We start from the raw sequence: 25186 nt of genomic DNA on the forward strand, positions 1-25186 counted from the left end.
GCTCTAGCAAACTACTGGGAGTTCCCCAAACGACTAGGCTGTGTCATGCCTTTGCCTTTGCATATTCTGTTCCTTCTGCCTGGAATGACTTTCCCCACACTTTCCACCTTCAAACCTGTACCTGTCACATTCCTGGTGAAAGCTGTGTCTCCTCTCCCCCACCCGTCCAGTACTGACATCCTCAGCAGAGTCCGCATTGTGTTGAATGGTGCTGAGAGAGGGGACCTCCATGAGGGAAGGGACCATGTCTCCTAATTCTGAGGAAATCCTCCTTCTCTCAGTTGAGCTTTTCCCTGTATCCCCTGCCCTAGTTGTTGCTGATAAAGCTGGGCTTTCTCCACATCTTGGCATCAAGATTCTGGTACCTTCCCCTAGTGTCAGGAGATCGGATAAACACAAAGGACATAAATCCTGCATAGCAGTTTGGTAGCGGTTTTTACACTTCTCTGTAACTATGAACCATTGTTTAAATAAAAATTTGGCAAGCCTGGGATGTAAAACCAATGAAACAGAAGGGAAGGGTCTGGGGATTCTATAATACAAAAGCCTTCAGTTGGGTCCTGTGGAATTCTGTTTGGAAGTCAGGGAACTTGCGGACTGCCATGGTAAGGTATTTCCAGAGGGTACTCAACTTGAAGCTTGTTTCTTGTTTGGGAGATCTGGTTAGGATTCCAGTTTGGCCACTGTAAGTAACAAAGATCAGAATCACAATAACTGAAGTAAGAACAAGATAGAAGTTAATGTTTCACTCTCATGTAATAATTGGTCATAAGCAGTCCAAGGCTGGGTGGCAGCTCCTAGTGGTGTACTGCTCTGCCATCCTCAGTAGGTGGCCTCCACCTTCCATCAGCACAGCCGCATTCCCACCGGTTGGGCAAGGTGAAGAGGAACTGGAGGGTGAGCCCATTCCCTCTAGGGGCATAGCCGGGAACTTACACATAACACTTCTGCTCACATCCCATCGGCCATCATTTAGTCACATGGCAGGGAGCTACCAGGGAGCCTGGGAAGTATAGTCTTTAGCTGGGCAGCCATATGCCCCAATAGAACTTGAAATTTTAATACTAAAGGAAGAAAACGAGAATGACTATTTGGGGACAACTAGCAGACTTTGCCATAGGCAGTGGCATACCTAGCCCTGGAAGATGCAGTCCAAATGCCTCGGGGTATCATCGAATTAATCCACCATTTATTGGGCACTGACTGTGTGCCTGACATTGTCTTGACCTTGAGATTCAAAAATAAACAACACACAGTTTCTTCCACCAGCCCTCTCCCTTGGAGTCCAGAAGGGGCAGGCAGATTACTAAACACCTAAGTTGGGGTACTTGGGGTTTCTGTGGCAGCTGGGGGTGGTCTGAGTTGGGGCACAGGGGAGAGAGGTTGGCAGTGCTGGAAAGGTGAGTAGGTACTTACTAAGTAGTGGCCAGTGGTGTCCTCAGGACGCCAAAGCATCAGAAGCTTGGAGGACTGAGCCAGGAGCACGGGTGAAGACTCGGCCAGGACCTGTTTTCCATGCTGAGGGCTTTGGACATCACCCTGTGGTGATGGGGCTAAATGGGGGGTGGGGTGAGAGGAAGAACCATTAATGTCCCCACGTTCTGACCCCGGCTTGATGGTCTGGCCTTATCGTGGTCACTACCCACACCCTGCTCTCCTGCCACTTTGTTCTCTGTGCTTTCCTGGCTTTTGCACTTTGCACCATTGCTTAGGTTATGCTGTTCCTCAGCCTGGCTTGCCCTTCCTTCCCTCTGTAGTTTGCCAGTCCTGGTCCTACTCATCCTCTAAGGCCCAGTTGAGAGGTGTGGTCACTCAGCCATAGAGCTTCCCCGCTGAGAACTCATTAGCTCTAGTCCACAGTCTTGTGAGGGTGGTGGTATTGTTCCCATTTTATAGATGAGGGAACTGATGCTTCAAGAGGGTAATTAATGTGCCCTTGGTGCCATGGATAGAACAGGCAGCGGAGGTCCTGGTCTCCCAGGGGAGCCATTGTCAGATGCAGGGGCAAAGGGGTCTTGCAGCAGGGAGGCCAGTGGAGGGTGGGGTCATGGGGGTGACAGGGAGAAAGGAGTCCTCAGCTCAGGTGTAGAGATGCCTTTGTCCCCCAAAATCAGTGAGGTTAAATTATTGGACCAAAGTCATGGAGTGACAAAATGGGAGTTAAATCTAGGACTCTGAATCCCAAATTCTATTTTATTTTATTTTAGTTTTTTAGAATTTAAGAATATACAGAAAAGTAGCTTAACATAGATTGATAATCTTACTTCTCTGAAATAACCACTATTAATATCCTGACATATTTAGGTCTATTAATAATTTTTAAAGAAGAGCTACAGTTTCTCCTAAAAGTAACATAAAATGATTCTGCTCAATGTAAATAATTTAAACTCCCAAAGATGAGAATTTAAAACTTATTCCATATCCTATCATTCAGAAATTCCCATTGCTTACATTAAGTGATAATCATTTTAGGCATCTTTATATCGACATAGATAGATATAAAGATAAACATTTAGACACACTTCTGCAAGCAGTGATCATTTCCTGTCCACTGAGATAGCCACTAGCCACAAGTAGCTACCGCCCAACCGCTTGCAATGTGGCAGGTTTGAGTCAAGATGTGCCGTAAGTGTAAAATACACACTGGACTTGGAACACTTAGTATGAAAAAAGAATGTAAATTATCTCATTAATGTTTTTAAAACATTGATTACATGTTGAACTGATAATATTTTGGATATATTTAGTTAAATGAAATATGTTATTAAAATTCCACTTGTTTCCTTTTTCCTTTTTAATATGGCTACTAAACATTTAAAATTACGTATGTTGCTTGGATATATTTCTGTTGAACGGTACTGCTCTATTATAGTAAGTATTAATAAGCTTATTAATAAGTATTAATGGGAAAAAAGAAGCTAAAGTGAATCTAAAGGAATCGTCAAGCTCTAAATAAATGGTTCCTCATCATTTCCTAAGTGTCCACTAAAATTTAAAAATATTTTTGAAAAATAGTAAAAGATTGGAATGATTTTTTTTTTTAAACCAAATGGTCCAGTGTTTTGAAAGATGAAGACATGGCATTCTGGAGCTCCACTCAATTTTTGATATGTTATTATTTTTGCATTATATTGGTTTTCAACATTCATATTCTGATCTATAGCTGTAATTCTTGTAGGTATTTAGTATTCTGTAATTAGTGATCAGGTCTTTGCCTACATGTCCTTCATTCCTTGAGTCTTGGGTTTCTTTATTAGGTGGATTCTCAAGAAAGGCTCATGTTTCTGGAGGACGTTGCTTGTTGCTTTCATACTTGACTGGTGTTGCATCTCCTTGGGTTGCACTTTGTGTCCCTGTGCACTCTGCGGGCATCGCTTCCTTGTCTTCTGGCATTGGACACTGCAGTGGCCCTGCCTGATTTTCTCTCTGTCTTGTGGGAGATTTGCTTTTTTTTCTTGGATGTTTAAAGAATTCTTGAGTTAGTAACTTAACTCAGCTCTGTGTTAGTGTTTCTTGACTCCTCCCAGGGCTCTAGGTCTCATCTCTAAAAGGTTATTTTACTTTAGGCTTCCCAGTACACAGACAGCGCTGCTGAGACCCGTAGATACAGCAGTTTGGGGTCTGTTGATCAGAAGACATGGAAAGGTTCCTGTTCTAGCTCTCGGCCTTTGGTGGGCCTACTACCCAGACTCTCAGTAGGGTCCTTGGTAATTGTTTTATGAATTAATTTAAAATTGCATATATAATAGGCAAATCTATTCTCCTTTCTAGGAACAGACTGTTAAAGCTAAAGTCCATTTGGCTGCTAACCCCAGTTGAGGTCACCTCCCCTGTAACCCAGTGCTGTCTGCTATCATGGGTTTGAGATAAATCCTTCCAAACTTTTTAAAACTGATTTTATATTTTAATACAATTATGTTCTGTCCCATCACGGAAAAATAAACTTATACCATGCTTAGGCTGCTGTATGAGTTATTTTGGATTTATTAAGTACAGTCTGGATGTGTGGATTCTGAAGAGCTGCTCTTGGAGTGAGCTTTTTATTTTAATTAATGAGCCAACATAGACATCAACAAAGTTATGGCCAGGCGCGGTGGCTCACGCCTGTAATCCTAGCACCCTGGGAGGCTGAGGTGGGAGGATCACTTGAGGTCAGGAGTTCGAGACCAGCCTGAACAGGAGTGAGATCCCCCTCTCCACCAAAAATAGAGAAAATTACCCAGGCGTGGTGGCGCACACCTGTAGTCCCAGCTACTCAGGAGGCTGAGGCAGGAGGATTGCTTGAGGCCAGGAATTTGAGATTGCAATGAACTATGATGACACCACTGCACTCTACCCAGGGCAACAGAGCAAGACTCTGTCTCAAACAAACAAAAAACAAAGTTTTAAGTAGTGTACTCTCAGGAATAAAAACTTCATGCAAACAATCCCAGACATTAGTCTGTATAGTTTTGACTTTTAGACAGAAACAGACTGTGCATTCAGGTCATTTTGACACCAAGTTGTTTTAAGAGCCTGACTGTACAGACATTTTACCAGCTCATATCCATGTACAAGGCCACAGAACACAACGAGCTAGGAGATTTTACTGCATCACTCTTGGGAAATACATATTGTTGGGTTTTATGTGTGTTTTATAAAGATCATACTGAATATATGATAAGAAAACTTTGTCTTTTTTTTCTCCTGAACTTAAACTTGCTCCATGTTAATATGTATCCATCTTTCTAGATCAAATAAATGTATGACAAAGGAATGACTGAATGCTTAAGCCAGCGCCTGTTTGAGTACACACTACTGGAACATTATTCACAGATGAACAGAGTTCACTACTAGATGGTGCCCACTTAGATCCTGTCTAAGGCTATGAGGTTCCAGAGGGCCTTGCTGGGGGCCTGGAGCTGGAGCCTTGGGGTACGGTGGTCCTGAGGTTCTTGAGGGGTTTGCACACACAGACCATTCCTTGCTCCCATTTAGCTTCTCACTTTGGTTTTGTAGATGACATGGCAGAACTTCTCCTCGGGGAGTCGAAGCTGGAGCAGTACCTGAAGGAACACCCCCTGCGGCAGGGGGCCAGTCCCCGAGGCCCCAGGCCCCAGCTGACTGAGGTCCGCAAGCACCTGACCGCCGCCCTGGACCGAGGGAACCTTAAGGTACTGGGGCCTCTGGGATGAAGTGGGGACAGAAGAGAGATGCCGGACCCATTTGCTTTGGACGGTGTGTGGTTGAGAAGGATGCGCAGGGACGAACTAGACAACATTTGGAGCTCATCTGCACACTGCCATGGTGTGTCTTCTTAGAAGCAGGCAAACCCCGTGTGATCAGTGGGTCAGCTTCTAGGCTGGCCAACCACCTTGTGGGGCTAGTAGGGTCCCACACCCTCCTGAACAGTGACACTGATCTCCCCAGGGGCTCTACACCAAGCTGTCCTGTGTGGCCCAGAGCTCAGTCTGACACTTTGCCCTGCTCTGGAAAAGAGAGAAGTTAATCAGGAGCTTACACACAATTTCCTGCCTAAATCAGGTGGTGCATGAATGTAAGATTCCATTGTGGCCCAGAGCTGTGGGGCTTTCATACCGGTCCCTGGGAACCAGGAACTTGGACACTAATCCTCGTGGTGCAGGGAATCTTAGGCGTTGCCCCGCTGTTTGTCTACTCTGTTTTCTAGTCTCCACCAGGGTCAGGTTTCCTGTCCCTCACCTGTCTTTCCTTTCTTGCTTTTTGGGAAGCCCCTTTCAGCCCCTTGTGCCTTCACAAGGATCACCCCTCCTCTGCCCGCCCTGGCCCTCCTCCCGACCCTGCCACCGTCACTCCCATTCAGATAGCTGCCTGCACCCTAGCCCTGCCCGTCTACTGTGGGGCCCTTTTTCTCCCCACAGGATGTGCTTCCCACTGAGGACAGTCTTTGGTGACCTTTTGAAGCTCTGACTTCCTTTTCCTTTCAATCCTGATGATTTCTTTTTCATTTTTCTTCTCTTCTTGTCTCAGAATCCTCTGGGCTAAGTCTTTGGTCTTTATTCCTATCTGCTTGTGCACATTTTCCCCAGAGAAGCCGTGTTTTCTTTGGCTTTACCTTTCGTATCTGTTAGACCCTCAAGCCTGCTCCCAACTTGCTGTGTGATCCTGGGGAGGTCACTTCCCTGTCTGGGACTCAGTTTCTGTGGGTTTGGCTGGGGTGGGCTTTTGGAGGGGTGAACGTGGACCTTCCCAGCTCCCACATGCCCTAAGCCTGTGAGCTCGTGAGCTTTCATTCTGAGATGTTCTTCCTCTTTGTCCTCTGGCCAAGTCCTTGGCCCTGCTGCAGTTGAGGGCTTGGGCAACATTTGCATAAGTTAGTATTAGTGTCCATCAGTTGTGTAGCAACAGGCTGCTGGAAGCCTGTCAGAGAGCCACCTTTCAGAATGGTCTCTGTGTGTCTGTCTGCACGGGACACAGGTGCAGGCCCTGGGAGGCTGGCTCGAGAGCATCACTTTCACATAGGAAGCCCAGGTTCCTAAGAACTTGCTGCTGCATTGGGGTTTCAAAAACCAGATCTTCTCTAAGGGCCGTGCCACATTTGGTCCGAGTGTCTCCACGTCAACTGTTCTCAACCAAGGAGAATCTGGTGACACAGATGGTGGGTCTTGATCAGCAGGAAAAAGTGGAGGGACAGGCACATGGGTCACAGTGACAGCTAGTCAGACTCTAGCATCCTGCCGGGAGATGTGAAAATGACTGCGTGTTAGGGGGAGACATCTATATCATTTCTTTCCCACTTCCAGCACCCCCTAAATGAAATTAACCTTTCATTTCACCAGGTGCTTATGGTTTTTGCTGTCCATCGTCTACAAGCCAGTGTGGTGTAAGCACATTGAACTCTGGAGTCTGAGTCCTAGTTTTGGATTAATAAGCTGTGTGATCTTGGGAAGTTAATCTCTCTGAGCTTCATGTTTCTCAACTATAGGCCTACTTAGTTCAGGATTGTTTTAAGGCCCAAAGGTGGAATTTCTTTCAAGCATGTGTAGTGCTAGGTGCATGTCATTTACTGCTGTTTGATTGGTTCCGTCTGGAGAGTTTTTCTCCCATTGCTGGTTTTCAGCCTCCTCCACCTTGTAAAGAATGTTTGAAAGTTGCACAGCTTTTGCACGGGTGTGTTGCCTCACTCACCCTGGCTAACGTGAAACTTCCTCTTTGCTTGACCTCAGGTCTAGCTTGTCTTAGGTGAGTTGAGCCTGGAAAGACCAGTGTCAGCTGCAGTGTGGTGCCGTAGAGAGTGCCCTGGACTGAGAGACCTGGCTTCTGACTCAGGGCAAGAAAATGGAGTTTGTCATGAGCAAGGAAGCCCCTGGACCGGGCTGGGGCTGTCCTCCCACTACCTGGGCAGCCCCAGTGGCCTTGGCCAAGCTGTTTCCTCTGCTGTAAGATGCTGCAGACTGGACTTGCCCAGCAAGGCTCTCCAAAAGGTGGCTGTAGGCTTGTAATTTTCTTCAAGCTTATTTTCTACCTGGCCTTTAAGTTTGCCTTTTTATTAAACTTATTTTCTTGTGGTAAAATATACATAACATAAAATTTAACATTATAACCATGTTTAAGTGTACAGTATCGTAGCATTAAGTATTCACATTGTTGTGCAGCCATCACCACCTTCCCTTTCCAGAACTCTCTTCATCTTCCCACACTGAAACTCTGTGCTGCACCCATCAACACCGACTCCCCGTCCCTCCTCCCCAGTTTGCTTTCAAGCCGGTGGTTCTCAGGTGCTGGAGGTCTCGGGGAAGGAGGGAAAACCTTGTAGAATCTCCTACGACACCTTTTTAAAATGACCCTTGTGGTGAGTGCTTTTTTTTTTTTTTTATAGCTCTTTTTCTCTTTTCTTAAATCTGCTTTGATTCTTTGTCTCCAAGTGTAATCCTAGTTTCTTGCATGGGTGCCTCTCCCTTGGGCTGATCATAAACACTTTTTGTCCATCCCACCATCTTCGCCAGTGCTGCCTGTCGTCCCTGCTCCCTTCCAACAGATCCTGGAAACTGAACAGCTGCTTCGACACGCTCTGCCTGGTCACCTGTGCCTTGTTGCCCACCCCCATCAGAGCTGTAGGGTACAAATAAATAGTGCAGCTTCATGGTGTGCTTCTGTGAGCTGAAAAATGGAGCCTTGAATAGCTTGGGCTCCGAGGAGAAGGCCTGGGTGAGGGTGATAAATCTGTTTCCTTATATAGGTGGCTGGGCAGGCTCTTCTTACCGCAGGTGATGAAGGGTGGGGGGGCCGGGGAGGAGAAGATGAGGCGGGGGTGGGGGGTGTGGACTGCAAGGAAGGAGAGCCTGTCAGAGCAGTTACAGCCCTCAGCTTCTGGGGAGGGGACCTGGGGTTGGTCACTTCAGTTTAACAAGCTTGAATGGCTCAATGAGAAAAGTTTGCCCCAAAAGAAAGCAAGTCCTGATTTTTGCACCCATTTAGGAAGCCTCTCCTTGGATTATTAGGGTTTCAGTCCTGTGGTGCATCTCCGGGGCCATGGCAAGGACCCACCAGGGTGTCTGGGCAGCTTCCTTTTCTGAGACAGGTGCTTGAATTTAACTCCCGAAGCATTCCTTCCACCCTTGGCCCGGCCCAGTGCAGAGGCCTGCGGGGAGCTGCAGGGTTTATGTTTTGTTTGGATTTTTCACAGCAGCTTTATTAAAATATAATTCACATGGCATATAATTTCCCCAAAGTGTCCAATTCAGTGATTTTTAGCATATTCATGAAATTGTGCAACCATCACCACAATCAATTCTAAAATGTTTTTATCACCCCCAAAAGAAACCCCGTAACCATTAGCAGCCACCTCCCACTCCCCCATTCCTCCAGCCCTAGGCAAACACTCATCTGTTTTCTGACTCTATAGATTTGACTATTCTCAACATTTCATATAAAAGGAATCACACAATATGTGGCCTTTTGCGATTAGCTTTTTCTCTTGCCGTAATGTTTTGGGGTTCATCCATGTATCAGTACTTCCTTATTATGACGGAGTTAATATTCCATTTTATGGCTAGCTCACATTCTGATGGACACTGAGGTTGCTTCCACCTTTTGGCTTCTGTGCGTGATACTGTGCTGCGAACATTCGTGATCAAGTTTCTGTCGCGGGGACTGTGGGGTTTTACAGCAGCAGATGGCCAGGCCTGAGGGAGCATCATGCACAATACTGTAGGAAAATGGCTTTCTCTCTTCTTTTCCTTCTAGTCAGAATTCCTACAAGAATCCAATCTGATCATGGCCAAGTTGAATTATGTGGAAGGAGATTATAAAGAAGCTCTGAACATTTATGCCCGGGTGGGCCTGGATGACTTGCCCCTGACGTCCTCCCCTCCGTACAGGCTGCGGGTGATCGCAGAAGCCTACGCTACCAAAGGTGAGGTCCGTGCTTCCCCCTCCCTGTCGTGCTCTTTGGGGCCAGCAGGGCCTCCTGCTCGAACCCTGGCCCTTGGCAGTTCCCCGTGAGGGGCTGGGGTGGGCCCCGCTGCACCTGCTGGGTGACGTTAGGCCCAGCAACACATTCTTTCCTCAGAGCCTCAGTTCTTTGATTATCACTGACGGAAATGAAGGAAAAGCATTTCAGCAAAGTTTCTTGATAATTATTTGCAGCTTAAGCAGGGACTTTTCTTCGTAATTATGATACCGCCCAGCATATAAGGGATTCATAGCACATAGTCACTTGGCCACGTGGCCAACAGTGTTGTTATTCATTAATGCCACCTGGGTTGATTGAGGCTAGTTGGTTGATACGTGGCAATCACAGTAGCAGTCAGTCCTCTAGTGGTTACCTGTGCACCTGTGCAGCGGGTGGAGGAAAGTGTAAATGTCATCTCTACTGCCGTGGGGGAGTTTGCACTCTAGGGTGAGAGAATCAGTCCCATGGGAAAGAGAAATGACGGACAGGCAGGAACACGGATTATTTGACCTTTCCAGGCTGCTATGGGCATAATCATATCCACTTCATGGAGTCATTATGAGGATTAAGTCAAATAATGGATGTAAAGCACTCAACAGAGTACCTGCCACATACTAAATGCTTAATACGTGATGTTTTAAAATGTCAACCCCAAACAGGCAGCAAATGTTAAAATCCAGGCATAGGTAACACCTTTTCGTAGACAGGAGAGGTCACTATAGGCCAGCAGGGCCAGGAAGCCTTCCTAGAGGAGGAGGAACACTTTGAACAGGACGTCCTGAGGCCACGGCAGAAGTGGACAGTCTGAAGCAGCTGCCGTCCATCCTGCCACCTGCTGTCCAAGCCAGGCATTGTGACCGACTGTGGCTGGCGCAGAGGCCAGGGCTTGGGTGGCTTGACCGTCAGAACAGCAGTGAGCTGGCCATTTATGTGCTGCCAGAACTCTGTGGCTGAGGTGTGAGGGCTGCAGGTGGCCCAGTCTGTCTGCCTCAGTTGCCTTGTGCAGCATGGAACAAAGACCCAGCTCGCGGCACACTTCTTAAGAGCTTTTACATGGAAATGATGGGTTCACCCAGTTCCCTGGGGAGCCTCGAGTACTGCCAGGCTCCTCTAATTAATCTTCTAAACATCCCTGTGGGCCAGGAAAAGATGCCGTTGACAGAGCATTCTGGCAGTTTCATGGGCACGGTCCTTTGAGGCTGCCTCTGGGATCCGAGAGCGTCTGGCTTTTGTTTGCATCTGTCTGAACTGTTGAGTGTGCTGGGGTCTTTGCCTCGCAGCTTTCCTCTTCTCTTCCTGGTGCTCATTCAGCCACCTCACATGCCCTGGGCTTCTGGGAGGGGTGTGTGTGTGTGTGTGTGTGTGTGTGTGTGTGTGTGTGTGTGTGTGTGGCTAGGGACGATAGTCTGGAAGGAGAGCAATGCTTCATCTGGCAATTTCCAGTCACCCAACTGGCCTGGGGCCTGGTGGGTTGTAGCCAGGAGTGGGCTTGCTAGTTGGGGGTGGGAGGTGGCTCTGGGGCCTGCTTAGCTCCCAGAGCTCAGGTCTTAGTATTGGCTCTGAGATAGTATAATGGAGGTAGACTGTCTGCAGTGGTACTACCAGCTCAGTCTTGTGGCTGCCATGAGAGGCAGGCAATGAGGACAGGAGACTTGGTCCCTGAGTCTGGCCCTGGGTGATGTGTGGCTAGCAGTGGGACCCTAGCCATGAGGTTGCGACTCTTGGCTCTTGGGACACCTGCTGGCTCGTGAGAGACCTAGGTCTGGCTAGTTTCTGACTTCTGTGGCTACATGCAGAGTCACATGTATGCAGGGAGAGGGAAGGGTCACTTTTGCCTGGAGGAAGTGGCTGCCAGTCCAGGGGGACCCAGGCCCCCGAGAGCCTGGTGGGCCTGGTGAGAGGTGGTATAGAGTGGTGGTTGTGAGTGCCAATCCTGAACCGTCTGCCTGGGCCCCACCCAGTCTCTGACCTTGTGCAAGTTCCTGAGCCTCTCTGTGTCTCACTGGATTGTCATTAAGGATTACATGACGTAGCGTATGTCAAATGCTTCAGTCAGCGCCGGCTCCTAATGAGCATGATGTCAATGTCAGCTGAAGAGGTAAGTGTTGGGCGGGGAGTAGGGTACTAGGAGTGACTTGCACTAACAGGGAGAAATTATGAGCCCAGTTCATGGAGATGCCCAGGGACAGGCCCTTGGTTCTATCTTTGTGTAGGAATATTCTTGCTTCTTTCTTCACCAGGGTCCTTGACAATTTTCGAGGGAATACTGCCGACAAGGGATTCCATGCATGTGGCGTCTAAAGCAGCCTTAAATCAGAAGCACAGCGTCTGCACTGCCGGCCTGCAGGCTGCCCGAGACAGGGCTTGTTTAGTTGGCTCAGCGTTTCCAATCCTTTTGAGTTAGTTGCTAACATTTCAAAATCTGGACCATCCAATTAAACATTTGGCTTTCTGGCTTCTTTGGAAAAAAGGAAAGTGCTGTCCCTTCATCCTCCTCCCAGGGCAAGACCAGGCAGCAGCTGAGTGGCAGCTGCCCCCACCCCCGCCCCAGGCAAGCACCCTGGCCACATCCCTCCCGGTGCTACCTGCACAGTGCTGTAGGCAGCAGGATGACCTGCACGGTTTCTTAGGTCACCCCACCTTTTCCCTGGTGACCTGAGGCCTGAGAAAACCAGGGTTTTCAGCCAGAGCCCCTCTCTGGCCAGGTAACATTAACCTTTGCTTATTGGGAATTGGAAGAATCATTCAGTGGGGCCAGCACCGTGTTGGGGGCTTTACTGTCTCTTTAACCCTCCAAAGCTGTAGTTGACAGAAGAGAGAGATGGGAGCAGTGCAGTTACTAGGAATGAAATCACTGGCTAAGGTGTCCTGAGAGATCCCTGTGTGCCAGGCGCTGTGGCCTTTATCTGTACCTCATTCATTCTTCACCACCACCTATGGGGTAAGCACCATTATTCTTTCCATTTTACAGACAAGAACCTGGGACACAGGGAGGTTAGGGAAGCCTGCCCAGGGTCCTACAGCTGGGAAGCAGTCGAGCCAGGACTTGACCTCAGAGACTGGTTCCAGAGCCACGCTCCCCTGAGTGGCAGAAAGGGACTCAGTCTGAAGCCATGTTCTTAATCGCTCCGCTCTGTTGGCACATGGGCTGGAGCTTGCCTGGGCCAGGTGACGTCTCCTCAGGGAGGAGACATTCAGGTCATTAGAGAATACCCTGGATTTGTACCTGCACCCTCTTCTCAGCCCCACCCACCAGTTCCTCTGCCTTCACTCCTCAACCTGGCCTAGGTTTCCTCCTGTAAGTTCTGTCCTTCGAGCTCACACGTCCTGTCTTCTCTGAAGCCCTCTGGGACTCATGCATTCAGAGTGGATCATATTTGATGCTATGATAGCAGAGGAGATTAGAATTATGTGAAAAACATATCAGAATGATCAGGTGGCCCCTGCTAGTCTATGAGTTCCTCTAAAGGAAGAATCCTGCCTTGCTCATTTGCCATCCTTGGGGCTTTGCACAGTGTTTGGCACATAATTGCTCAGTTATTGAATGAAATTTGTAAAGCTTTCCTTGTTTGGATTTCTACCCAGATGCCCATCATGTAATTCAGAGGAATCTGGGTGCGTTGGCTCCTAGCCTGCCATGGTCAGGTGTGTTTTCTTTGCCTGTAGGTAACATACTGAGCATTTTATGATGGTTCAGTGCCCTTCCCTGCCTGTCATGGGGGAGTACCTGTAAGAGCCTGCTGACATCACACCATATCAGAGCCATGGACCTCTTTCCCGAAGGTTGTACATTTCAGTTCATTGCTCTTATCTGAGACTTCCAAAGTCGATTTCAACTCCTCCTCCCCACCTTTCCTCCTATCTCTTAAATCTACGTAGAGAAACAGAGAACAGGAATAGAAGCTGTTTAGCTGCTGGTAGCATTGGGTTAATCAAACGAAAAGAGGAATTTGATCTGGGATACGAATTAAGGAAATCTCAGGGATACCGAGTGGCCACTGATGTTCTTCTCTCAAAGAGGGGGGCTAGGAAGAGTAGAAAGATGGCCTCTGTCTACATTGGGACTTAGGTCTGCTGGACACGGGGTAACTGTCTGCATCTAGGACAGTAGGAGCTGGAAGTGGCTAGAGATGGTCTTTATAAATAGCCTGAGTATTTATACCTTGCTGTAATAAAGGGATCAAAAATACATCAGCTCCAATGTGAGCAAGTCCTGTAACAGTCCAGCTGGTCAAGGCTGGTGGGGCATCTCTGTTCACCCTGAAATTACTGTTCCTCAGAGAGCCATCTTCATCTGTGTGACTGAAGCTGGGTTGCTGGCATGTTGCAGCTCATGGAAAGAGGACAAGAGAGTGATGTCTAGTGTGAGTGGAAGTAGCACACATCAGTTTTGCTAACAGTCCATCAGTGAGAAGTTACTCATAGGACCAAAGCCACCAGGCACCTGGGAAAAAGAAGAGAGGAGACTGCGGGGCATGCAAACCTCTGATTACACCTGTCCATTAGAGCGGGGTCTCTGACACAGGTGGAACCTGTTAGAGGGTGCAAGGAGAGAAGTAGCCTGCACTCAGGTGAAAGAAAAGTGGCGTTCAGGACCACGAGGCTAGTGGAGATTAGTGTCCCGGAGGAGGGAAATTATGACCCTGCAAACAGCAGGTGGAGTTAACTTGCTTTCCAGATTGCATGGTACCACAGCAGAGAAGGACTGGCTCCAGAGGGTAAATGGAGCTTTCATAATCGTCTTCCATACAAATGTGCTGGTTTCCAGTGGGGAGACTGTGCCGGGAGGGGAAGGGCCTTGCCCCGTGTCACACAATAAACCCAGGGCAGGGCTGGACAGGAGATGTTTCTTGGTGGGAAGCTTTTCTGTTGAGCTGCGGGACCTCCATGCCCGGTGAGAGCACCATGCGGGGAGCTTTACAGACCCTCCTCTGTCTTCTCTATTCCTCTCTGCTCCCAGGTGGGAAATTTCCCCGCTGATGCGATGGTTAAGAGCACGGGGCTTTGGAGTCAGACTGCCCGGGTTTGACCTCTCGCTTTGTCTACTTGTTAGCTACAGGGTCTTGGGCAAATTACTTCCACCTCACTCGGTCTTGGTTTTTGCATCTGTAAAATGGAGATGATAGTATTATGCATTATTATAGGGTTGTTGCAGGGAATGAGTGAATACCTGTAAAGCACTTAGCACAGTGCCTGGCAAATCAACGAACATTAGTGATTTTTATTCTTATATATCCCTTGGGTTTGACCCCAAATGGATAGATCTCTTCAGATGCCCCAGGCAATACCCAGTTGTGGGGAGAGGGGAGAGGCCGGCTTTCTTCCCCATGAACACATTGGTGCCTCAGTGGATCTGCTTCGTCTGGCAGGATGTGGGATCTGGGATCAGTATGTTTAGGTGGAAATGTTTAGGGGAAGATCAAGTGAAGATCAGGGGTCTGCAGTGCTGCTTAGGGAAGGGAAACTTGTTGATGTTGGAGGATGGGGAAGACCCTGTGGTCCAGGGCAGCTGGAGAGCTTTCCCACATCATCCCCTCTGCCCAGGCCCAGCCAGCTGCTTGGCAGATGGAACAAAAGTGTGTGTTCTATTGACAGACAGGTCGGAGGGGGCAGTGCAAACCCAAGTCAGCAATAAAAACTCCATCCCACAGGGCTTTCTGGGGCAGGGCCAAAGTTCCTACCTTGGGCATATGCAGAGGGGGTGAATGGTCTATGGAGGGCCAAACGCCCAGCCCAAGCTGAAGACACATTTTCCAGTTCTGCCAAGATCTGTGGCTTAGGGCCCTTTCGTCATAGGCGAAAGATAACCCAAACTGACCAGTGGCAGCTGGGTTCAGGGCTCACAGACATGAGTCCTTTCTGTCTGTCTCTCAGGTCACCTTCTGTCCTGTTGGTTCCCATCTCAGGCTCCAGGGGAGTGGAGCAGCTCCAGACTCCGATTCTCTTAGGTGTGATCCTCAGAAATCCCAGCCAGGTTCTCGTCGACTCATTCCCATCCTTGTGACTCTCGTCACATTCCCATCCTTGAACTAGTCACCACAGACACGTCCTGTGACTGGCTTAGGCCCAGCATGAAGGCTGTGATGAAGAGGGACTCAGAGGACGGGCAAAGGTCCATGACAGATGTCCACAACAGCGCCTCCTCTGAAATGGGAGCCCTCTCATCAAATAGGCCCAGGGCCATTTATTTTCTCTTCTCCTTTGAGGTCGCCACTGCAGGGAACAAAGAGAAGGGAAAATTGGGGAAGAGCCAGGTGACCGCTCTGTAACAGGGTCACTGTGGACTGGAGATGGCCCCAGGACCAGACCATGTAAGGCAGGTAAATGCTGAAGGAATGGGGCTTTTAGGGGAAGAGCAGTCTCCAGGGTGGTGGAGCGTCCTCATGTGTGGAGGGCTCTTGGAGGAAGGCAGACTTATCTTCTTTGGCCTCAAAAAGAGGGCCAGACCCGGGCCGTGGAAACTGCATGAAGTCTGACGTTATTCCCAGTTATGGAAGCCTTTCTAGCAGTCACAGCTGCCTCAGAATTCAGCTGCACTGGGAGTTGAGGGCTCCCTTTGGATTAGCATTTATTGAGCCCTTCCTGAGAGTCAAGCATGGTGCCAGGTGATTTACCTGCATGATTGCATCTGTCCTGAGAACCATCCTGTGCCATAGGAGTATCATTCCCTGCAGAGGGGTGGAGAGCCGCATTTCAGAGGTGAGATGGGATTCAAAGCCAGACCTGTGGATCCCAGAATCCATGCCCTTCCCACTTTACTGAGCTGCCCCTCAGTTGGAGCATATTCCCTCCTTTGGAGTGGGGATGGTGTTGATGAGATTCTGGTGTCAGCTAACCTGCGAATCCTTGATTCTATTCTGTGATGAGAGTAATTTAATCTAAGTCTCACTTTTCTTGTCTACAAAATGGAGCTAGTAATACTCTCACAAGAGTACTGAGAAGACTAAATGAGACAAAATGGGAAGATGCTTTGAAATATATAAAGCCAAGTTCAGTGGAAGGGGATTGTATAGTCTGACCCCATGTCCAGCAGAGGCTGGAAGCAGAGGTGGCTGTGAGCCTTGTCCTCCCGCAGTCCCTGCAGGCACTGCCAGCCACATTCCTGAGCTGGGGGAGCCTGTGGTGCTTCTAGCTATCCCTGGGGTCAGCTGTCCCTGGATCTCTTGTCCTGTCTTCCCACAACCTGTTTTATTTTATTATTCTTAATATGCATGAAATATGTGTTATATAAAATGCAGAAATGCAGAATACTCAAAAGAACACAAAAGTATCCATTACCCCATCTACCCAGGGGAAATTGCTGTTAACGCTAGTGCATTTCCTTCCAGATCTTCTCTATGCTTATCATATGTGTGGATTTTTTAAAGTTAAAATGGGATTATATTTAATACCCCATATGCTGCTTGGTGATCTGCTTTTTCCACTTCACTACAGATCCTAAACACGTTTCATGACAGTAGATACGTTTCTGCAACATTTTAGCAGCTGTATAAGATTTCATTGTATGGATGAGGGATAGTCTATTTAACTCAAAAGCCTCTATTTGTGGACATGTAGGTTGTTTGCAGCTTTTCTCTGTTACACACCAGGCTGTGACGGGCACCCTCTCAGCCTGGTCTTTGTGCCTGTTTTTGATGATTTCTGCAGGACAGCTTGCCAGAAGTACAGTTTCTGGGTCAAAAGAGAAGTATTTCCAGATTGCCCCGCAGAAGGGCTGTACCTGTGTGCTTTCCTTCCTGCAGTGTGAGGCACCGGCCTCCTCTCGCTCTGGCCAACACTGAATGGAATCCCTTTGATTTAAAAATGAACTTTTATTCTTCAATTGTGTGTTGAGTACAGGCTGTTAATATTTAGCAAATAAGGAGAAGAAAATGTATATTTATATTATATATACTTAATATTTATTAAAAATATTTATAAATAAAATCAGGTACTATACTGCCACTTGAGCTAGTTAACCACTGTTAAATATATATATAGTACATATATAATATATGTACTATATATAATATACATAATTGGGATTGTGCTATCCATCCTACTTTGTATTCTTTTTTCACTATATGTATATATGTGTATATGTGTGCATACAGTTCTTTCTGCATGTCATTAAATGTTTTTGAAAACAGTTTTTAATGGCTGCACAGTAGTGTTGCCTTATGGATATTTTTTAACCAGTTGTTGCCCAAGGAACATCTAGGTTGTTTCAGTTTTCATATTATAAAAATGCTCCATGGGCCGGGCGTGGTGGCTCACGCCTGTAATCCTAGCACTCTGGGAGGCCGAGGTGGGAGGATCGTTTGAGCTCAGGAGTTCGAGACCAGCCTGAGCAAGAGCGAGATCCCGCCTCTACTAAAAACAGAAAGAAATTATATGGACAGCTAAAAATATGCATAGAAAAAATTAGCCGGGCATGGTGGCGCATGCCTGTAGTCCCAGCTACTTGGGAGGCTGAGGCAGTAGGATCGCTTAAGCCCAGGAGTCTGAGGTTGCTGTGAGCTAGGCTGATGCCACGTCACTCACTCTAGCTGGGCAACAGAGCAAGACTCTGTCTCAAAAAAAAAAAAAAAAATGCTCCATGGCATTTTCCTCCCAACTTATTTTATTTTTGTAAAATATATATAACAAAATTTACAGTTTTAATCATTTTAAGTGTACAGTTCAGTGGTATTAAATGTATTATTCATATTGCTGTAACAACCATCCATCTCCAGAATTCTTCATTTTTTAAAACTGAAACTCTGTACCCATTAAGCAATTTCCCATTCCCCCCTCCCCCAGCCCCTGCGAACCATTATTCTACTTCCTGTGTGTATGATTTTGACGACTGTAGGTACCTCATAGAAGTGGAGTCATACACTATTTTGTCTTCTGGTGGACTGGCTTATTTCACCTAGCATAGTGTCCTCGCGGTTTATCCATGCTGTAGCACGTCAGACTTTCCTCCCTTTTAAAGGTTGAATAATATTCCATTGTGTGCACATATGGCATGTTGACTTAATTTGTGGCCTAACACATGGTCCATCCTAGAAAATGTCCCAAGTGCTCTTAACAATAATGTGTATGCTGTTGTTGTTGGGCAGAGTGACTGTATATGCCATTAGATCTAGTGGGTTTACTGTGTTAAGTCCTCTATTTCCTTAATTATCTTCTGTCTGGTTGTTCTATCTATTATTGAGAAAGGAATACTGAAGTTCCTAGCTATTATTATAGAACTATTTCTCCTTTTAATTCTGTCAGTTTTTGCTTCATATATTAAATATTTTGGTGGTCTGTCATTTGGAGTGTAAATAGTTATAATTGTTATATTTTCTTGCTATATTGAACCTTTTATTAATATATAATGTCCTTCTTTGTCTCTTGTAACCTTTTTGATTTGAAAAAAAGATATTAGTATAGCCACCTCTGCTCTCTTTTGGTTATTATTTGCATGGAATATATTTTTCCATCCTTTTACTTTTAATCTATTTGTGTCTGTGGATCTAAATATCTGCTCTCAGGTTTTTCTCAAGGACAGTTTCTGTTGATCTGTGTTTTTCGTCTGAATGGGCCATATTTCCTGTTTCTTTGTGTCTTCTGATTTTTTTGTTGTTGTTGTTGAAAAGTAGACATTTGAATCTAACAGTGTAACTCTGGAAATAGGATTCTCCCCCTTCTTCAGGGTTTGCTGTTTATTGTTATTGTTTTTGTTTATTTTTCTAATTGTTGTAGGCTGTCTCTGTGCCAAGGATCAGCTTCAGGTGCATACTTAGGGTCTTCTCAGGCCTTCTCTGAATCTGCCTTTCCCTTGGAATGTCTGGTCAACCATCTAATTTTACCCATATAAGTAGTTGCCTTTGAATGTCCTACTCTTGAATGTTTGTCTTCCAAAAGAGAAAAAAGACAAAAATGGGGTGGGAGGGAAGGGTGCCTGCCCTTTAAATTCCCTGGCAGTCACTTCTGTTGCTTGGGGAGGGGGGCTTGCAACAATGAGGGTAGGCGCAGCAACAAAGGCAGCTGCCTCTTTATCACACTTCCGAGATCAGAAGCAACAGGCAGTGATCAGAACACAGATCACCTCGGCCGGGTGCAGTGGCTCACGCCTGTAATCCTAGCACTCTGGGAGGCCAACGTGGGAGGGTTGCTAGAGGTGAGGAGTTTTGAGACCAGCCTGAGCAAGAGTGAGACTCTGTCTCAACTAAAAATAGAAAAGGCCAGGCGCGGTAGCTCACGCCTGTAATCCTAGCACTCTGGGAGGCCGAGGCGGGTGGATCGCTCGAGGTCAGGAGTTCGAGATCAGCCTGAGCAAGAGCGAGACCCCATCTCTACTAAAAATAGAAAGAGATGATCTGGCCAACTAAAAATATATATAGAAAAAATTAGCCGGGCATGGTGGCGCATGCCTGTAGTCCCAGCTACTTGGGAGGCTGAGGCAGTAGGATCGCTTAATCCCAGGAGTTTGAGGTTGCTGTGAGCTAGGCTGACGCCATGGCACTCACTCTAGCCCGGGCAACAGAGCGAGACTCTGTCTCAAAAAAAAAAAAAAAAAAAAAAAAAAGAAAGAAAAATTGGCCAGGCGTGGTGGCGCATGCTTGTAGTCCCAGCTACTTGGGAGGTTGAGACAGGAGGATTGCTTGAGCCCAGGAGTTGGAGGTTGCTGTGAGCTAGGCTGACGCCATGGCACTCTACTCAGGGCAATGGAGTGAGACTCTGTCTCAAAAAAAAAGAAAAAAAAGAAAGCACACAGATCACCAATATTTGTAGGACAGGGCACTCTTTGCCCCCCTGAACTCCTTACAGGCTGCACGTTGGCTGCTCTAGGAACATGTGCCCAGCTGCTGTTACGCTGAGAGCTGCCTTCCCCTGGAAGTTGAAAGCCTTCAAGAGACTCCAGAGTTTGAAAATAGTTTTATTGAACAGATTGTGCCAGTGCAATTGTTGTCTATGTAGGGAGATAGATTCCTGGTGCTTCCTACCCCACCTTCTTCCCAGACTCCTTTGTTTATAGCTTTTTAAATAACAGATTTTTTCTTTTTTTGCATATTGATCTTATACCCTGCAACTTTGCTGAACTCATTTATTAGCTCTAATTTTTTTTGTGTGTGGATTCTTAAGGGTTTTCTATATATAAGATCATATCATCTGCAAGTAAAGATAGTTTTACTCTTAATTTCTAATTTGGATGCTTTGGTTGCTTTTTGTTGCCTAATTGCATGGGCTAGTAACTCTAGTACAATGTTGAATAGAAATAACCAGAGTAGTATTCTTGTTTTAAGGGGAAAACTTTTGGTCTTTCACCAACCATTGAGTATGATGTTAGCTGTGGATTTTTTTCATAGAAGGCCTTTATCAACTTGAAGAAATTCTCTCTTATTTCTAGTTTGTTGAGTGTTTTTCTCATCAAAAGTTATTAAATATTGTCTAATGCTTTTTTCTGTATTATTCATGCAATTTTTGTTCTTTATTTTTTAAATATAGTGTTTTACATTGATTTATTTTCATATGCTAACTAGCTTTGCATTCCTGAAATAAATCCCATTTGGTCATGTATATGATTTTATTTTATATGTTGCTTGGTTCTGTGTGTTGAGGATTTTTACATCTATATTCAGAATGGATATTGGTGGTTTTCTTATGATGTTTTTGGTTTTGGTATCGATTTAATACTGGTGTCACAGGATGAGTAGTGAAGTGTCCCCTCCTCTTCTACTTTTTGGAAGAGTTTGTGAAGGACTGGTGTTAATTCTTCTTTAAATATTTGGTAGAATTCACCAGGGAAGCCACCTTTATAGAACTTGTTTCGTTACTAATTCAATCCTTTGGTACTCTGATGTTCTAATAGATTTTAGTAGCTTTTACTTGCTCTCCCTAGTTTTCTGCATGGTATCTTTTCATTGGAGCCCTGAGCCTCTTGATCATGGCAAACAACCCTAGCCAGAAGGTAGTCATCCTTACTTAGTTCCCAGTTTGAGGATGGATGATTTTGAGTAGTCGTCTCTATTCTGTTCTACTGTAATACTTGAGTAGCAGCTCATCCATGTTACAGAGCAAACCCATACCTGTCATAGTCAGGGGAAGGAGCACTTCCTATATTTACAATTAATTGGCAAATCAGCCTGGTGGGCAAGTTCTATTTTTTCCTGCCAGGAAACTGCCAACCACTGAAGTCTTAAGCAGGAGAAACGACTTAATTAAGTTTGTAAGCAAGAAAGATCTTTCTAGCACAGAGTGAAGACGAGATTAGAAGGAATTAAAGATTCTAGGGAAGGGAGACTGGTTGAGGCGATGAGCTGGCTTTGGGCCCTTTCTGTCTATTGTTCTGCATTTCCTGGGGCCTGACTTCTGCAGGCCTTTTCCCAGGTGCTCAGGTCAGCTGGTTTCTGCCTGGGTTTGGCCAACAGGAGGCACTGGTAGGTAACTGGAGGGCAGCAGGAGAGAGAAGCCAGGGTGTCTCCCTCTGCCTCAGGCAGCACCATTATCAACAGTGATGTCTCTTCAGTTGCTCCAGCTCCTATCAGATGGAACCTCTCTCTGTGGTTTTAGCTCCCATCAGGGAGCTTCTGCTGGGTTCCAGCTCTCACCCAATGGCCCCAGCTTCTGGGCTTTTAAAACTGCCTCCTCCCCCTGTCCTGTCCAGCCTTAGGGACGTGAGTGGCTTCCTGCTGTTGGGTATTCTGAGATGCAAAACCATCCTGTTTGCCCTCTTACTCTTTCATCCCCTATGCTGACAATTCCATACATTCAATTCTCTTTATTTGAAAGAAATAGAGTGCTTCCTTTGTCCTAGCAGGATCCTGACAGGTATCAGAGGTATTGCAAAAGCCTAGATTCCAAGTACAAAGGGCTGAACCAGGACAGGGCAGGCAAGTCAGAATCAAGAGGCATTTGAAAGAACAGCAGTAGGCCATGGAGACGGGCCGTGTGTGGGGGGAAGCTGGCGTGGGAAGCTGTGAGATTTTTAGCTTACTTCATAGGGCAGGAAATGATGTTGTTAAACTAGGTGGGGATTACAGGAGGAGGAGCCAATTTTCCTTGGAGGGTGGGAAGATACTGGGTTGGATGATCGTGGTGAAATCTATGTGTCCACAAGAGGGTGCTGTCCAGGGAACCATTGGAATTCTGGGGCTGCTGCTCTGCATAAGGGTTTCTCAGCTATTGGGTTATTGGTCAGGATTTAGGAATTGTCTGCACGTACGTGTAGGATTTGGTTAAAACTCAGGAGTGGCTGAAGCTCATTTGGAGGACCACAACAAGTAAGGAGGACAAGGACTGAGCCTGGAGCCCCTTGAGATCCCTGCTAGCAAAAGGGGAGCTCTACCTGTTGGCAGAATGCCCACCAGCGTTCTGGGCTAATGAAGGGGAGGAAGGACACAGATGACACAGAGTTTTCCCCTGGGGTTTACAGTATGCCTGAAACACAGAAGCATTTGTATATTTGTGGCAGATGTATATTCTCAGGGTGATGTTAAAATGTGGTGAAGACTGTAAGTAGACATTGGCCTGAGTGTCAGGAAAAGCTAGTCTGAGGTTTAAATGTATTGTGGCAAAATCCACACTGAGTTAATCAAGAGTTGTCCAAAATAAGAGTCATCTTATCCCTCTTGCGTGAAGCTTGGGTTCAAGTCCTTCTGCTAACCATAACCAGTCTAGGTATGGCCCATGCATTTCTCCAGGTTCTGGAGGACATGTCCTAGTCTTGCCAGGCCAGCAGCCATGTGTCCTGCTGTGTCCCACTCACGCTCTGCTCCAGGCTGCCTGCCTTCCCGCCCACCTTCCCTCACCCCTACCAGGCCCACTCCCTATCTCTGCTTGTCTTCTGCCTCCCAGTGGGAGTCATTCCCTCTTCCCTGTGCTGAGTCCATCCTTGGTGACCCCCGTTGTTGCATACAGACCTCTCCAGCTCCGTTTGTCCATGCCAATCTGTCCTTCCTCTGATTCCACCTCTATTTATAGTTAGTACCATCTAATTTGGCATTCAGTTTTTGTTTAATTATTTCACATCTGCCACTTGCCTTTCTCAAACTAGACTGTATAATTAATTAATTCATGAAATCAGCAAATATGTGAATGCTTGCTCTGAGTTGGGCACTGAGGCTGTGTCACGTCTAAGCTGCTTGCTCTGTCTCCCTGCATTTGCGCTAGGGACAACAGTCCCTGCTACACGGGGGTGCTCGTGATGGCTCTGTTCTTTAAACATTTTGCCCTGGCATCCAGGGGCATACTATTGAAGATAAACCCTACCTGAATAACACACAAGTTGCTTAAGCAGAAGTGCAGTGTTTTCAGTGTATTCTGAAATCCTCTCCATTTTAGATGAAAATAGATTTTGGTTTGGGCCTCATATAAAAACAAATAATATGTGTCTAACTCCTCTTCTGCCTGTACTCACTGTTGGGCTGGATCATCTCAATTTCTGGACTGTCCTTCAGGCTGTTGGGCTCTGAAGGGCCTGCCCTCTGCTGCTCGTGTTCTCTGGGCCTCCTTAATGCAGTTTTCTGCATAGTGTGCCAGATGCTGGGGTTTTTTTATTTTTTTATTTTTAGGATTTGTTTGCTTACTTCTAGGATCTCCTTAGAGCCTAGACTCACACAAAGCTGGCCAGGTTATAGATCACCTAGGTCAGACTCCTATCTTACATTTAAAAACTCCTAGCAGGGTGCTTGTTCCGGCACCACCCCATCACTTGGCTTCCATCATTTCCAAACCATGTCTGGTGTTCATTTTCTTCCCCCAAATGTTCATGACGCTTTGGGAATGAAAAAAGCATCCATATTTGGAAAGCTCAGAGCTCCCTCGGGGGCGGGAGTAGAGCACACACTGTTCTGTGGAGAAGGAGGGTGTCAGAGTGTGGCTCAGATGAACCTCCGATGTGGCTCTCCACAGTGGCTGGGAACGGTGCAGCAGAGCAGGAAGCTGTGGTCCCTGGACGGGCCTCCCTGCACAGTGTCCTGGCCCCTGAGCCAGGCTGAGACGGCAGCCCCCTGCAGGGCACACCGCAGCCTCTCCAGACAGAGGAACTCAGGTTTGTTGAGTGCCTATTATGTGCCCAGATCTGGAATCACAGTAGTAAATTATTAATATGATTACAGCATTAAAAAACTTCCTTCTCAACACTGTCCTAAACACTTGCCCCTTAACTCCCATACTCCTCACAGCCACCCTAGGGGCAGTCACCGGTAGAGCCCCCATTTAAGAGGTAGTGAGCGCTGGCTCCCCTCTGCCACCCCTTGCTGTCGAGCGCTGGCTTCCTAGACGGGAGCTGGCATGGCATTTGTGGGGGGACTCCCAGGGGCAGATTCTGCCAAGCCCAGACCGCAAGAGGCCAGGTCGATCCTGGTGTGCTATGAGATGCCTTCGTTTGCCTTGAGAGCCGGTGTGGACACTGCAGGAGGTCTTGGAAAAGCACCATAGACAACACGGGGGCTGGGGCACGTTGGTACTCTGGGCATGTTCAAAACCGGAGTTCCACAGGCCTCGGGGCGGCTCCCGGAGCCTCCAAAATCTCTGTCTTGGGGCCACATCAGGATTCGCTGCTGGCCGCCGCCCCAGGTCGTCCGGCAGCGTCTCGGCAGCCGCCGCCAGGGGTCGCGTGAGCTGCGTCCTCGCCGAGGCGCGCGCCAGAGCCGCGCATGCGGGGAGCCGCTCCCGGCGCCCTCGGACAGGCCCGTCACGGTCGGCCCCCTCCCTCCGCCCCGCCCCTGCCCCTCCCTCCGCCCCGCCCCCGCCCCCCGCTCTGCAGTCCCCGCCCCCCGCCCCGCAGTCCTCGTGCCCCGCCCCTGCGCCTTCCTACCTGAG

At 47.3% G+C, this 25186-nt stretch overlaps 1 protein-coding gene across 3 annotated transcripts in view; it reads left to right on the top strand.

Moving 5' to 3' along the window:
• The window catches only part of TTC7B (tetratricopeptide repeat domain 7B), a 240934-nt gene that overhangs the window by 16833 nt on the left and 198915 nt on the right, over positions 1-25186 (top strand). For 2 of the 3 annotated variants that reach the window (XM_045562019.1, XM_045562029.1), the window contains exons 2-3: positions 4999-5153; positions 9205-9373. In XM_045562019.1, the coding sequence (XP_045417975.1) occupies positions 4999-5153; positions 9205-9373 (324 nt within the window). Of the gene's footprint in view, positions 1-4998; positions 5154-9204; positions 9374-25186 lie in introns of those variants that run through there. The other variant, XM_045562038.1, reaches the window with a different exon arrangement.

Source organism: Lemur catta, chromosome 1 (genome assembly GCF_020740605.2).
Source record: "Lemur catta isolate mLemCat1 chromosome 1, mLemCat1.pri, whole genome shotgun sequence".
Classification (NCBI taxonomy): Eukaryota; Metazoa; Chordata; class Mammalia; order Primates; family Lemuridae; genus Lemur; species Lemur catta.